At 41.4% G+C, this 14,097-nt stretch overlaps 1 protein-coding gene across 1 annotated transcript; it reads right to left on the bottom strand.

The window, feature by feature from the left end:
- Positions 1–2,683: 2,683 nt before the first annotated feature.
- On the bottom strand, positions 2,684–12,134 carry MRPL27 (mitochondrial ribosomal protein L27). The gene is made up of 4 exons (XM_015811779.1): positions 12,036–12,134; positions 9,857–9,979; positions 6,655–6,722; positions 2,684–5,061 (listed from the first exon to the last, which is right to left on the bottom strand). Exons 1-4 carry the CDS (start codon positions 12,088–12,090, stop codon positions 4,855–4,857), a joined length of 453 nt encoding a protein of 150 aa, XP_015667265.1. The 5' UTR covers positions 12,091–12,134; the 3' UTR covers positions 2,684–4,854.
- Positions 12,135–14,097: the final 1,963 nt, after the last annotated feature.

Genomic DNA, 14,097 nt, shown 5'->3' with positions numbered 1-14,097 from the left:
CCTCAGATCTGTCCCACTCCTGCCCAGGCCCCCACAGGCACCCTTGACGTGAATGATGTAGAGCTGGCCACGCCCACCCACCCACTAGGCCATACCCACTCCATCCACGCCCACCCAGTAGGCCGTACCCACCCTGGCCACACACCCCCAGCCCCCCCGAGGGCAACCGCAATGCTGATGCGGCCCTCAATGAAATTGAGTTTGACACCCCTGTGCTAGGGTGACTAGAGGCCTATATTCTAAGGCGAGCTGACCAAAGAAATGGAAATGAAAGCTGCATCAGAAGGAAGAATGCAGAAAGTCCATTGCACTGGATTGCCTTGTTTTTGTATGACGTGCAAAGGCTGAGATCACCCATTGCTCCAAACCATAAACCATGGATATAATGAGTGGGTCTGCACAATATCCAGGTTTGGCTTATTTTAAAAGAATTATGTTACCTTGAAGTAATCAGGAGAACTCTTCAGACGAACACATCTTATTCAAAGGCTTTTGTGCACTGCAGCTCCCTTGTTCAGAGGCACAGAGTGTCTAAATTGAGGCAGGATTTAAATTGGAGTGCAATGGGGGAAAGAAAGGGTGGTTAGGGTAGATACAGATTATATGTGAGACAAATTACAGAAAACTGCTTTTTTATCCATTGGGCTGGTTGAGGCTTTCTGAGATGACCTGAAACCTTTTGATGCATGGGAGTTCAGCTGCTGCTCAGTCAATTGTGCTGGCAAAAACAGCTACTTTGAGATCTGTAATGGAGTATCCTGGGAAGTTAAACTAGTCTAATACTGCTTTGTTCTTGTACTGATTCCTGGCATCAAGCTTGCACCCATTAATTCTTTTGGCTTAGCACAATATGTGCAGGCCCAAGTCAATGAACCTTTATTTACAAACAATCTTTGTAATAGAATCCATTCAATAATTGTAAGAGGTTTTCTTCATATCTGCTTCAGTCTCCACCTTTATTCAGCCATGTGTGCAAGGCCTTGAAATCACCTAGCTATCATTTGGTTGTAGTGGCTGGTGAATATGTTGCCCCTCTAATAATTCTTTAATGGAGCGTGGAGCTCAGTTGGCAGGAAATATACCGTGTTCCTGATCTTCTCTTCACAGTTACCGCCCCCTTATGAACAGGCCTTGAGGTATCCTGCCACGTTGTCAAGAACCGGAGCCGGCTCAGAGTTATCAACCAGGCAGAGCCTGCCAGACATGCTGCAAGCTTCTCCCACTTACCAGACTCAGAGGAACACTTCGGTGTAGGCTGGGAATGAGTCCTCCACTCTCCATGGCACAGACTGGGCAATGCTTTCGTTTCTGCAGGGCAATCGGCCAAACCTTGATGCTGAGGAAATGGAATGAAACTCTCCGGCATTGTTGCAAAGCAAGCCATTCCCCCCACCCACCCACCCTCCTTACAATTACAGCTTTGGGACTGCTGTCTTGAACTAATTCTTGAAGACAGAAATTTACCCATCCCAATGGAACAAATTGCTCTAGGGAAGTTCTGATCAGCTTTTCTCTTCCTTCTCTTTTTTATACATCGGAACCCAAATAAACTTCCAGCAAGAACAGCCTAGAGCAGACATGTCAAACTCGCGGCATCACGTGACGTCGCGTGACGTATCAGAACTTTTTCCCCATTGCCGGCAATGGGATGGGCGCGGTCTTGTCGTGATGCGTCCGGCCCGCAGGCCGGCAGTTTGACACCCCTGGCCTAAAGCAATGTTGCTCAACCTTGGCTATGTCTTGTGGACTTCAAATCCCAGAATTCCCCAGCTAGCCAAATGTTGCCACTCTCTGGCCTAGAGACTACTTCCAAGTTTATCTCCAGATGATCTTCTAGCTGCAGGAGTAAGTCAAGCAAACATAACATTGGAATTTCAGTTTGATCCCAGGAGCTAAACATCAGACAAAGCCACTGAACCTTCCCTTTGTTTTTTTAAAGAGACGGAGAAAGGTTTCTAGTTCAAAGACCACCTTCAGAGAATGTACAGCAGCTCTTCCCCCTTTAAAAAAAAAATACCTCTGTTAGAGCTGCCAAACTTTCAAGATATTTACCTGAACATTTTCTTTTCTTTTAGCTGTCATAGAACTATATCCACAGGACACAATTCTGGGCTTTAAGTGACACGATGAATGTATTTTACCCTCTGGCTATTTTCATCAATCTACACCAGAGAATGAATTCTTTGGACAAATTCTGGTGGGATTTATTTTTCTCCTTTTGAAGAAGGGTGGGAGCCATTTTGCAGATCCGGACACGTTCAGAGATTAAGCAGAAGACATGCCTGGCATTTATGTCTCATGTTTCCCCAGTTGAAATACAAATAGCCTGTTTTGTAGCCAAGCCATAACTGATTAAAGGGTTACCTGTCAAAATGTAGAAATCTCCCTGGAAGGGAAGCTTTAGCTATTTTCATGTATACCAGAATTGTTTATTTTACCTGTCAAGCTGGAGCTCAGACAATCTTGATAAGCTTAAATCTGTTTTTTTTTGTTTGGATTTGGGGGCAGATTTTTGTTTGTTTCTGTTTGACCAATAATCACTCCAAATGTTCCTAATGCCATCAATGAAAATTAATCTAATTGGGAAATGCTTGGGATTTCTTCTACAGTCTACCAGAATGAAGTTACTTATTTACCCTTTCCTGTCTGTGAGATTGAAAAGAACAGATGTGAGTTCAGGTATATTTGTATTCAGGTTTTATTTTAAGGACAGTTGATGTAACACTTTATATGGCTAACACATAAAAAGGTAGCTTTAGTAAATTTATGTTTCTGTGCTCCTAACACCTTCCCCCCCAACAGTGTACTTGTACTACTGTATTTCACATTTAAAGGCAAGTAGGCTTTCCTTTAACAGCTTGGTTCATACATTACATGAAACCTTTGTTTTACCCATGGTTTGTTGGAACAGGCCATGACCCAATTAGCCAAAACCAAAGAAATCACACTGCGGCTTAGCATGCTGTATTTATACAGCTAATTACTGTCTTGAGTTCCATAGCCTGTTGAATGATTTACTTGAACTTTAGTTAGAACTACAGCTACGTATCTGTAGGTAAAAAACAGAAGGAAGTGATGGCGATTAGGGTGTGGACATTGCTAGCACCAATGGGCCTCCAGTTTGCTGGCTTCACACACTGCATAAAGCTATAAAAGAGCTTCAACTCAGATTGGAACATGAAGCCAGTCACCGTGAACTATTGAATAATCACATTTTGGCTTGTTGGGATATGTGAAGTCAGCCAGACTTATTTTTACGTCAGATCTTGAGAAGCAAATCTGCTAAAACAACTCACCTCATCTAGTGTTAGCCATGGCATTCACTGATTGAGTTCTCAGAACACCGTCAAAATGCGGCTTGTTTGCTTTGGGATCAGTGGGACATGTGAATCTGATGATTGTGCATTTGTCAATGAAACATGAAAAAAAAAATGTGCCTGTAATGCATATGAAAGCTAGCACTATTGCATTTCATATTCTAAGTATGTACAGTACAGGCTGATTAGACCGACTATTTTCCCAGTGAAGACAAGCCCTAAATTTACAATATACATTTTTTTCAATCCAAAAAGCAGGGGCCAACAAAGTATGAGACTGGCTGAATAGTGTGATTTGGAAAGGAACGGGCACCCTTGCACTCTTCAGATGTTTAAACTCTTAACTTCTTAGGCTCCAGCAAATGTGGCTAATGGTCAAGGTCAAGGAAGGTTGTCACCTAAGCACTAGAACTGTATGTGGCTGCCTGAAGACACAGGCATTAAAGTTTTCAGATTTCACGGGAGAAAGCAAGCTGAAACAAAGACCTTGCCATGGAATTTCATCCCATCCCTTCTATAATTTTGATTGTCTACTTTATGCTATGCTGTGGACCGTTTCTCAGGTCACCTGTTTCAGTTGGTCACAGTGACAAAGAAATATATCCAAGGTCTGGAATTGCAATGTCATATATTAAGGACATGATTTTTTTTTTAATAGCGGCAAGACAGTCACCACTGTAAAATAATTTCAAAGTAATGAGTCTTTAACAGAAAAATTATCTAGAGACCAAGTTCCACCCAGGTACCATAAGCCAAATTTGCAATTAGTCTAAACAATCAAGTAATCTTGCTTCCTCCTTTTAATGCAATAAAGTTTGAATTATGTATTGTTATAAAAGTTTCCCAAATAGTCATATGCTATATAACTGGGACTGAAACCATACTTGGTTCTAAGTAATAACTATGGTTCACATGTAATGCCATAATCTATGGTTTTCAAACCACCTGGCTGGATCCACACGATGCACTAAGCCAAGCCAACACCAAAGAAATTTCATTATGTATAAAAACGCTGTGTAAACTGATTACTACTTTGACACATTGGATAAGGATTAAGCTGGGATAGGAACTTCCTGCTAGACTGCATCTATAGCAGCTGCACATCTGTTTGGTACATAGCAGGCAACACTGCAAAAGTTTATTGTGTGCATACACTGGCATAATGTACAAATAATGATATTACAATGTGTACAAATTGTGACGCGCTAAAGTTGGGAAGAAATAATTTCATATGTCTGTAGGTAGACATGCTGGTTACAAAATCTGCTGAGAATGCTTAAGGACACTCTTAAATTGGAAACCTACCTCCAGCATCTGCTTTTACCCCAAGAGTAAAGAATTAGCTCGAGATAGTTCCTCTGAAGTAAGCAGCAGTAGTACTACTGTTGTGTTTTGGAAAAAAAATACTATCTTTCATCAGCATCACATCAGAGCTGTGTGTTAAAAGCATATCTCTGTATGATATGCTATAGTTGCTCCAAATATTGTTTCATTCCCAGCTGCAGAGGACTAAACAAAAGTCATTCAGAACTAGCTCTCAGATCATGGTGATCAACTTAAAACTTCCCACTTCTCCGGTAGGAACAACGTTGATGAAAGTTTTATATAGCACAGCTCCTTTGGGCAACCGGCAGATCACTTCTCGGCTTTCCTTGCCGCGGGCAGGAGGTACATAGACTTCTTTAGTGAACCTCACAATTCCATCTTCAAGAGCATACAACCATTTGTTGAAGCCCATCCCCACCTGGGACAGAGAGACAGAATCATAATTAAAGAAAGGAAAAAGCAGCCTCTGGATCAGAGCGCAGGCAGTGCCTATCATTGGGACTGCCAGCAGTTCTCAGACACTGGTACAGTTTGCCAATTGTGTGCTAAACTAAAGCACAATTGCTTGTGCAAGAAAGACATCACTATCACCAGAATGATACAGCATAATGCAAAGATGTCAAAGTGAAACTGCAGGATTCCAGTTACTTACAGAAACAAAAGACACTTCTGCAAATTAAATTCAGAATCCCTCCTCTAGTAGGGTTTACCCTTGTAACCTGGGATACCTGGTTCATGGGATGTAGCAAGTAATTTGTTTGCAATAGTGGCGAATATCTGTAGCCCGGATGTAGGATGAGAGTGAAGGTCCGTTCTCCAAACTTGTGAGTTGGTTTCTGAATGTTTTGTTACCAGGCTAGGTAACATCTTCAGTGGAGTTTAGGGAGTATCAGTGTTCTGTTTATAAGGGCTTCAGGTGTGGGTATGTCAAGTGAGGGTCTTCAGTGAGAGGCTTGTGATGGGGAGGTTACATCAGGTCAGGTCATTGGGAGGTGAACAGAAGAACACTCGCAACGACATCCATGAAACTCCACTGAAGATGTTACCTAGCCTGGTAACAAAACATTCGGAAACCAATCCACAAATTCACCCTCAGTAATTTGTCTCTTTGCAAACCAATTACATCTGCTCCTTGTGCCGCCAGCTTTTGTTGGCACCTGCTCCCGATGGTGTGTTTTGGAGTTCTAATAATGTCACAGTTGAACCCATTAGCCTGAATCTGGTTTGGCACCAGCTGAATAAGATAAATGTCAGCTTGTAAGCCCCAAAAATGTTGGGCGACAGTTGATTTCTTCACATCCAGAAGCGGCTGAAGATAATTTCAGTCTTAAAGATGGTATCTCCAGCAAGCCCAATTTTATATGATATCATTTTGCCCAGTTACTTCGTGGGATGGACTTGGCCTCTAGGTAAGCAAGCATTTCTCCTTAGAAGGCACTGATTACAAAAATATATGCAAGTTGTGCTATGGATCAAGATAAAGAAATGCCTGATTATTCTTTTTCACAACTTGATTCCGCCCGCCCCCCCAGGTGATCTGAAGTCATCCAATGCACCATAATGCACTTTCCTATGTTCCTCTTGCCTCACTTCAAGTATTCTATAGGTTTTTTTCTCCCAGGTATGAAGATGAATTTCCAGTGTGTATCTGACATAATCTGGTATTTCATATTGCAACTATACTGGGTCTGGATTTTTACTAAATATAAAGAGGGTGGTTCAATGTCTGTGAAACTCTAATCAGGGTGGGAGAGACACTCCAGTTTCTGGTTATTAGTGTCAGCACTTTCATAGCAAGAGAGATCAAAAAAAGAATTTTATTCTTGTCTCAGATGAGAGAAAGAATCTTGAAAAATAATAAAAAAAACGAGGCCAAGAGGTTTGGCAGACCATAATGAAAAATGGTTAATGCCAAGATAATTTAGAATAAGGCAAGGAAACAGATGCTTTGATAAAAATGGAATCAAGTCTTAATTAAGTGATATTTGAAATAACAAAGAGAACATCTTACGTGAGCTCCCGGATGCCACCGAATCACACGCTGGGTGGCCAATATGTTGCCTGCATGAACAAATTGTCCTGTAAATGAGTTAAAGTAATTAAACCTCAGAAACAAGACAGCTTGAGTGCATTTTAGCTGAATACAAATGGAGCACAACAGAGCAACTTACTTTAACATTCCTTCTCATGAAATGGGGCCCATTGCAGAAGAGGTCAAAGGTGAACGATCTGAGACTCAAGCCTTGAGAGTCGTACCCCTCATTTTACTTAATCTGATTGGCTGAGGCTTTCTAGCAGTAACATCACTCTACACATATCCAAGGTATTTTCTCAAAAGAGATTTATCAGAAGAGCCTCAGTTTAACTTAGGGGTTTCCTAATTCATACATTAATTGACCAAATACTCTCTCCACTTAGTGCAGACTGCCATCTTGAGATTACCAAGAGAAAAAGAAGGAAAAGAGTTCCATTTCTGTAATCCTGAATCCACATTCAAGTTCAGGTAGTCTCTGACTTACAACCACACAATTGGAACTAGAATGTCGGTTGCTAAGTAAGATAGCTGTTAAGTGATTTGTGCCTCGATTTTACAACTTTGTTGCTGTGGTGGTTAAGCAAATCACTGCAGTTATTAAGTAAATCATGTGGTTGTTAAAATAATCTAGCTTCCACGTTGACTTTGCTTGTCAGAAGGCAGCTGGGAAGGTCACAAATGGTGATCACAAGACCTTGAGATGCTGCAACTATCATATAATTTTGGTCATCTGACCATGGAGAGGTTTAAACAGCCATATGAGAACTATGATAACACTAAATTGTTTTGTATTTGTATGAGAAGGATGAAGAAATCTGGGATCTGGCTATGCAACTTACGTAGAACATTCTGGGCCTGTAAGGAAGTTATCAGGGCTTGGTCTGGCTAGTTTTTTTAAAAAAATTATTTTATCAACAAGAATAAAATACAAAACAGAAAACCATATATCCCAACACCAACAACAAAAAGTAAAAAAAAATGTATACAAAAAGGGAGGGAAATGATCCAAATATCAAATAAATTTAGTATTAAACATAAAGAAACCACCCTGGCTGGATACTGGAAAAATAAATAAATCAATCAATAAATTCTCCTCCCCTTTACATAACAGATCTACAAATAATTATAAACTTTCCCAACCCTATTTAACGAGAATACTATATTAAATAAACAAATATTCCAGAAGAGAGGATTTCTATCTGAAAATCAAATCGACCGAACTTCTGTCATAATATATATCAGTGGTGGCGAACCTATGGCACGGGTGCCAGAGGCGGCACTCAAAGCCCTCTCTATGGGCACGCACACCGTCGCCCCAATCCTACGCCTTCAGCTGGGTTTTATAAAACCTTTTCGCTTTAGGCCTCCACCGCCTTGTACAAAAAAAAAGGTTCAATCAATCAGTCAATTTCAACTTCTCGTGGGGAAAAAAAAGATCTTGCAAAGTTGGAATTGATTGATTGAACTTTTTAGTCCCAACCAGTCTGCTGTTACCACTGCAGCCACACCCACCCAATGGGCCACGCCCACCCAATGGGCCACACCCACCTGGCACCCGACGATGCATAAGTGGGTTTTGGGTTGCAGTTTGGGCACTCGGTCCCTAAAAGGTTCGCCATCACTGATATATATGTAAAAAATTTTTAAAGAAAAAACAGTCAACAGTCAACAGGTTAGTCCAAATATCCCTCTTCCAATCCCTCTGTGTACATAGAAAGTCCACAAAGTCTCCTTATAAAGCTGTCTAGTCCATTATCTCTAATCCAGAGGTCTCCAACCTTTTGGGCACCAGAAGGTTCCATGGAAAGAGGTTTTTCCACGGACCAGAGGGTGCGTGGTTGGTGTGCTGCCTGCATCCCACGATTGGAGCTTTGCTTGTTTGTGCGGCCCGGTTGCTGGCATGCCGCGGCCCAGTACTGGTCCATGGACCGGGAGCTGGGGACCCCTGCTCTAATCAAAACAGTTAGCTTCACGATCTCTGCTAATTCAGCCAATTTTAAGATCCATTCTTCAACAATTGGCATCTTTTTTCCTTTCCAGGGCTTGGCAAATACAATCCTGGAGTCTGTTTAGTGTTGGGAGATGGTAGACCACCAGGGAATGTCAGAGTTATAGCCAAAATGTGAAAGTTGGCAAACACCCTGGAGGAAGGTGATTGACAAAATCACCTCAGTACTATTATCAAGAGAATGATATGATGTGCCAAGAGTCAAGCTCAACCAACATCACTTCTGATTTGGCTTATTCCAATTATGTATTATGTAAACCTGATAAGACAGCTCAGAACCTTTCACTTAATTTATTTAGATTCTCCCTATTGTATCCCCCAAGTTATATTCTAAAGAAAAATGTACAGAATGTAAGCACTAATTTTAAATAGTGGACCTATATTCTGCAATAAATAGGCAGAATTCTAAACTATTGCAGTTCTACCACCTACTGGCTGTCTGATAGTTGACAGGCATAATACAGGAATATCCAGATGCCCAAATAATATTCATCAATTGCAAAAGGCAATTGGTTCTATCTAGAACAATTTACATCCTGCAACAATACCTTTAATACTGTCAAATAACATCTCCCTATCCCAGGTCCTTGGGAATCAATAGATGGCTAAAAATGCCAAATCCAGTCTAAATATCTGGCTGACTGTGCAACAAACCATAAGTGGTACTTAATATGTCAATGCATTGACAAAATTTCCATCTGTCAATTACAGAAAGCCACATTGCTTAAATCTGCACATATGAGACATTAGAACAGCCTAGTTCTCAGGAAAGATTTGATGCATATGAAGGCCAATACCAGCTAAAGAACTAGCAGCTGTGATTTCACTGTTGTAAACAGATGAAAATAATACTTCATTAAATTTTATCTGTTGCCCAACTCCCAGCCACTCTAGGCAGTTTACAAATAGGTAAAAATATTCAAAAACAAAGAACCCCCCCCCCAAAATTAAAAAGAATAAAGATGGCTGAAATGGCAAAACTGGATGGAACAAAGGGAAGAGGAAGGGGAAGATTCTTCAATCAACAAAGGCCCTTCAATCAGTATAGTCCATGTTTGATACCAAAGAGCAAGAAAATTAATCTGGGGTGATTTTTTTTTCAACTGTTTTTGTTGATGGGCTGTTAATAATAATAATCAGAAACTGCAGTACAGTGATTAAGAAACTTACCATCTAATTTTTTGAAGCCGTATCTTTTCCCAGGTCTGTTCCCTCCACGATTTTTGGTGCTGCCTCCGCTTTTTTTGGATGCAAATCTTACTACAGTTGCACTGAGTGTGGGAACAGGCAAAACTGTTACAGGAAGGGGAAGAAAGCAAGAGGTTCCAATTATTAGTGTGATAATAAAAAGTGTGAGCTAAGAGCCAGCAGTTCCCAGTCCAAAATGCAAATCAATTCAGCCATAAACCATGTTCAAGACGATCTGAAATAACTACAGCTTAGTTTAGTAAGCTTAGTTTTAACAGCTTTTCTAAAATAAAACAAAATATCAGGAGAGTTCAATCTTCCAGATTTCAGGTTGGGGAGATTGTTCCACAACTAAAAAGCAGCAAACTCCAGCAAAACATTTCTGAACTTTTCTGGGGTAGTAACCTTCAGCAGCCTATTTAGGACATGGATGCTGGACAGGTAGATTTTACAGAATCATGCAAGTAGCAAAGTGCCAAGCCACAGAGGTGCAATCAAACACTCAGAATTATTAATTTATAAGTTTATTGATTATTCAGTCAAATTGTTCCTAAAGACAGCTCCTTGGCAACCAAATGCAACACCCATAGTTAAGTGCAACTCCACCGCGGCTGTATTTTATACTAAGTGCATACATTTACAATAATGCAGGAAATTCAATTTCTTTTAAAGCTAGACATTTAATAACAATGCAATAGTATCTATCAGACCTTTAAAAAGATCCGACCACAGACCTGAGAACAAAAAATTGGGGAGAAGCAGATGAGCCCTGAACTCTCCCCCATGTGTCTAAGTCTGTTTGTGTGCCTTCAAATCAATGTTGGTTCCTGGCAACTGCTTGCACAAATCCCTGCAGTTTTCTTGGCAAAGTTTTTCAGACATGATTTGCCTTTACCATCCTTCAAGAACTGAGAGAGAGGGATTGCTGTACAGATAGTCCTCGACTTACGACCACAATTGAGCCCAAATTTCTGTGACTAAGCAAGACAATTGGTAACTGAGTTTTGGCCCATTTTACGACCTTTCTTGCCACAGTTGTTAAGTGAATCATTGCAATTGTTAAGTTAGTAACCCAGCTGTAAAGTGAAACTGTCTTCTCCATTGACTTTGCTTGTCATAAAGGGTGATCACATAACTCTGGGATACTGCAACCATCATAAATATGAGCCAGTTGCCAAGCATCCAAATTGTAATCACATGATCATGGGGATGCTGCAATGGTCATAAGTGTGAAAAATGGTCGTAAGTCACTTTTTCAGTGCCGCTCTAACTTTGAATGGAGGGTTATAAGTTGAGGATTACCTGTACCAGAACTAAAAAAAAAAGACAGAACAAACTAGATTCTAAAAGCTGATGAAGCCTAGCCATAGCACCATTAAAACCACACACCTCATCCCAAGGATGCTTTTTCATGGGGCAACTGGACTTTGTTTTTCTTTGAAGACCTTTCGGTTCTCATCCAAGAAGCTTCTTTAAAAGCATCTTTGGGATACCGGTAACTTATGACCTGGATAACTGAGAATCTCCATAGACATTTAACTAAAGCAACACTTTGTGAGTTGTGACACGAGTGAAGGAAGACGACCGAATTCCCCAAGAGAGCAATAATAATCATTTTAGTAGAATCCTTCATAACATAGCCCAGCAGATCAAGCAGGCTTCCCAACCTTTGTAGGGCTCTTTCCAGGCTCGCTCTTAAGCGCGGATGGCGACGGGGGTGGGTGGGGGGAAATGCACCAACTTCTGCAAAGGATCGCCGGCCACTCAGTTGCAAACCTTGTGCATGAACCCCTAGGAACATATCCCTCTGACCCATTTGCAGGAGAAAGGAAGATTGGCTACACCAGGGGTAGGCAACCTTGGCTCTTTTATGACTCGTGGACTTCAACTCCCAGAATTCCTGAGCCAGCATGGCTGGCTCAGGAATTCTGGGAGTTGAAGTCCACGAGTCATAAAAGAGCCAAGGTTGCCTACCCCTGGGCTACACCAAGCAAAGCCTCCACCCCCCGAGGTTCCCCCCGCCGCTGAATTCCTGCCCGTAACTTCACACACTGGAACACGGCATTCCAAATCTTCCGTTGCCGCCGCCTGCTGCCTTTTCCCCGGAGATCATCACCAACCCAGTCAGGTTTCCACCCTCCCAACAACCTTTCCGACTCACGTTGCCTGCCGGCCGCGGAGCCCAAAAAGGGCAGCCCGCCCAGCAGCGCCGCCATTTGACCTTCCCTCGGCGCCCTACGAAGCGCCCCGTCCTGCGCTGCGACACTTCCGGGTCCGGGAGCAGCGGCGGCGGCATCGAGCGCGGGATTTGAACGAATGTTTGAACGAATGAGCCGGCGCCTGGCTTCGGAGGTGCAGGGTCTCGTTGCAAAGAAATTGGAAGAGATGGGGTGAGAGCCGAAACATTTCGTATGATTTTTCTAATCGGAGAACTCTGGCTTCAGACGACGAGCACCCGACTTCACGTGGTGAAGGTTGGGGTCATATTTTAAGGCGGGTTGCGTAAACGGAAAGGAGCTTTGTTCGTCTCTCGAGGAATGTTCCTTCCTATGTATAGTATAGTACAATGATTCTTTTTTGTTGTTGTTTAAAAGCAATTCTGGAATCTGCTGTTATCATAAGATTTTAGACGAATCTTTCCATAACAGAAGAGTGTTTCAACATTTTTAAAATATGATTTGCTTGGGTATTTTATAAACATGTATACAGTTGGGCATTGGACAACATTATAAACTTAATCTGATAACTTCGTTATTTTGTTATGAACCCACAATATTTCCTTCATCGTTGTTCTCATCTCATCAGTGATATAGGCTTAGGTCATCTTTAGCTGTTTTGGTTTTAAAATAGTGTTACCACTAGCAAGCAATTAATCCTATGAGCAGATCCACTTCCCTGCACGGGGCTGTAGCTGCAAATGGCTCTACAATGCATTCTATGTGGTATCTGTCTACTCAATTCAGTGGACCTTACTTAATTCAGTGTTTATACACAATCCAGTGTTTATAGGGTTGCAGCCATAATTTTTACATGCAAAAGGACAGCAGGCATGTACTTTTACTAGAGACCAGTGTTTCTCAACCTTAGCAACTTTTAAGATAACAACAGAGTTGAAAAGGACATTGGAGTTCTTCTAGTCCAACCCCCTACTCACGCAAGAACCCTATACCATTTCAGACAAATGGCTGTCCAGTCTCTTCTTTAAAACTTCCAGTGTTGGAACACCCACAACTTCTGGAGGCAGGTTGTTCCACTGATTAATTGTTCTGTCAGGAAATTTCTCCTTAATTCTAGGTTGCTTCTTTCCTTGATTACTTTCCATCCATTGCTTCTTGTTCTGCCTTCAGATGCTTTGGAGAATAGCATGACTCCCTCTTCTTTGTGGCAGCCCCTGAGATATTGAAACACTGCTATCATGTCCTAGTCCTTTTTTTCATTAAACTAGACATACCCAGTTCCAGCAACCGTTCTTTATATGTTTTAGCCTCCAGTTTCCTAATCAGCTTTGTAGGTCTGCTCTGTACTCTTCCTAGAGTTTCTAGAATAGATGAGTGGGACTTAAACTCCCAGATTTCCCCAGCCTTCCAGCTTAAAGTTTCTAAAGTTGAGAAACACTGCTATAGATCAAGCATCACAAGGGAAAAACTATTCATGGAGAAGAGGTCTCTTTTGTGAAAATGTCAAAATCTTTAGCAGTCAGAAACAGAGCATATGTAACAGCTCATAAGAAATTCTTCAAAAAGGCAGGGGATTACTGCATTTCATCCTTCCAAAACAAACAACTTCTGTATCTTCCTATACAAAAATGTCATTCCGTCCTTTGGGCAATAAAACAGATTATACAATTAAAGTTGCAGGCAACACAATTCATTTCATAATGAGTATTCTCTTTCCCTAGGAGAAATTCACATAATTGGTGACAGAATCCTGCTTGTTTCACATCAAAGAAAGGACAGTTTATGAACCCTTCTCTTGTAAGTATATTTGGATTATATCATAATGCAAATAATTAGAATATATGGAGATTAATAATAATAATAATAATAATAGTAAAGTTGGAAGGGACCTTGAAGGTCATCTAGTCCAACCCCCTGCTCAGGCAGGAAACCCTATACCATTTCGGACAAATGGCTGTCCAGTCTCTTCTTAAAAACTTCCAGTGTTGGAGCATTCACCGCTTCTGGAGGCAGGTTGTTCCACTGGTTAATTGTTCTCACTGTCAG

Source organism: Protobothrops mucrosquamatus, unplaced genomic scaffold (assembly GCF_001527695.2).
Source record: "Protobothrops mucrosquamatus isolate PMUCROS unplaced genomic scaffold, P.Mucros_1.0 scaffold_52, whole genome shotgun sequence".
Classification (NCBI taxonomy): Eukaryota; Metazoa; Chordata; class Lepidosauria; order Squamata; family Viperidae; genus Protobothrops; species Protobothrops mucrosquamatus.
Note: the sequence above shows the minus strand (reverse complement) of the source record. Positions and strands in the feature narration are given on the sequence as shown.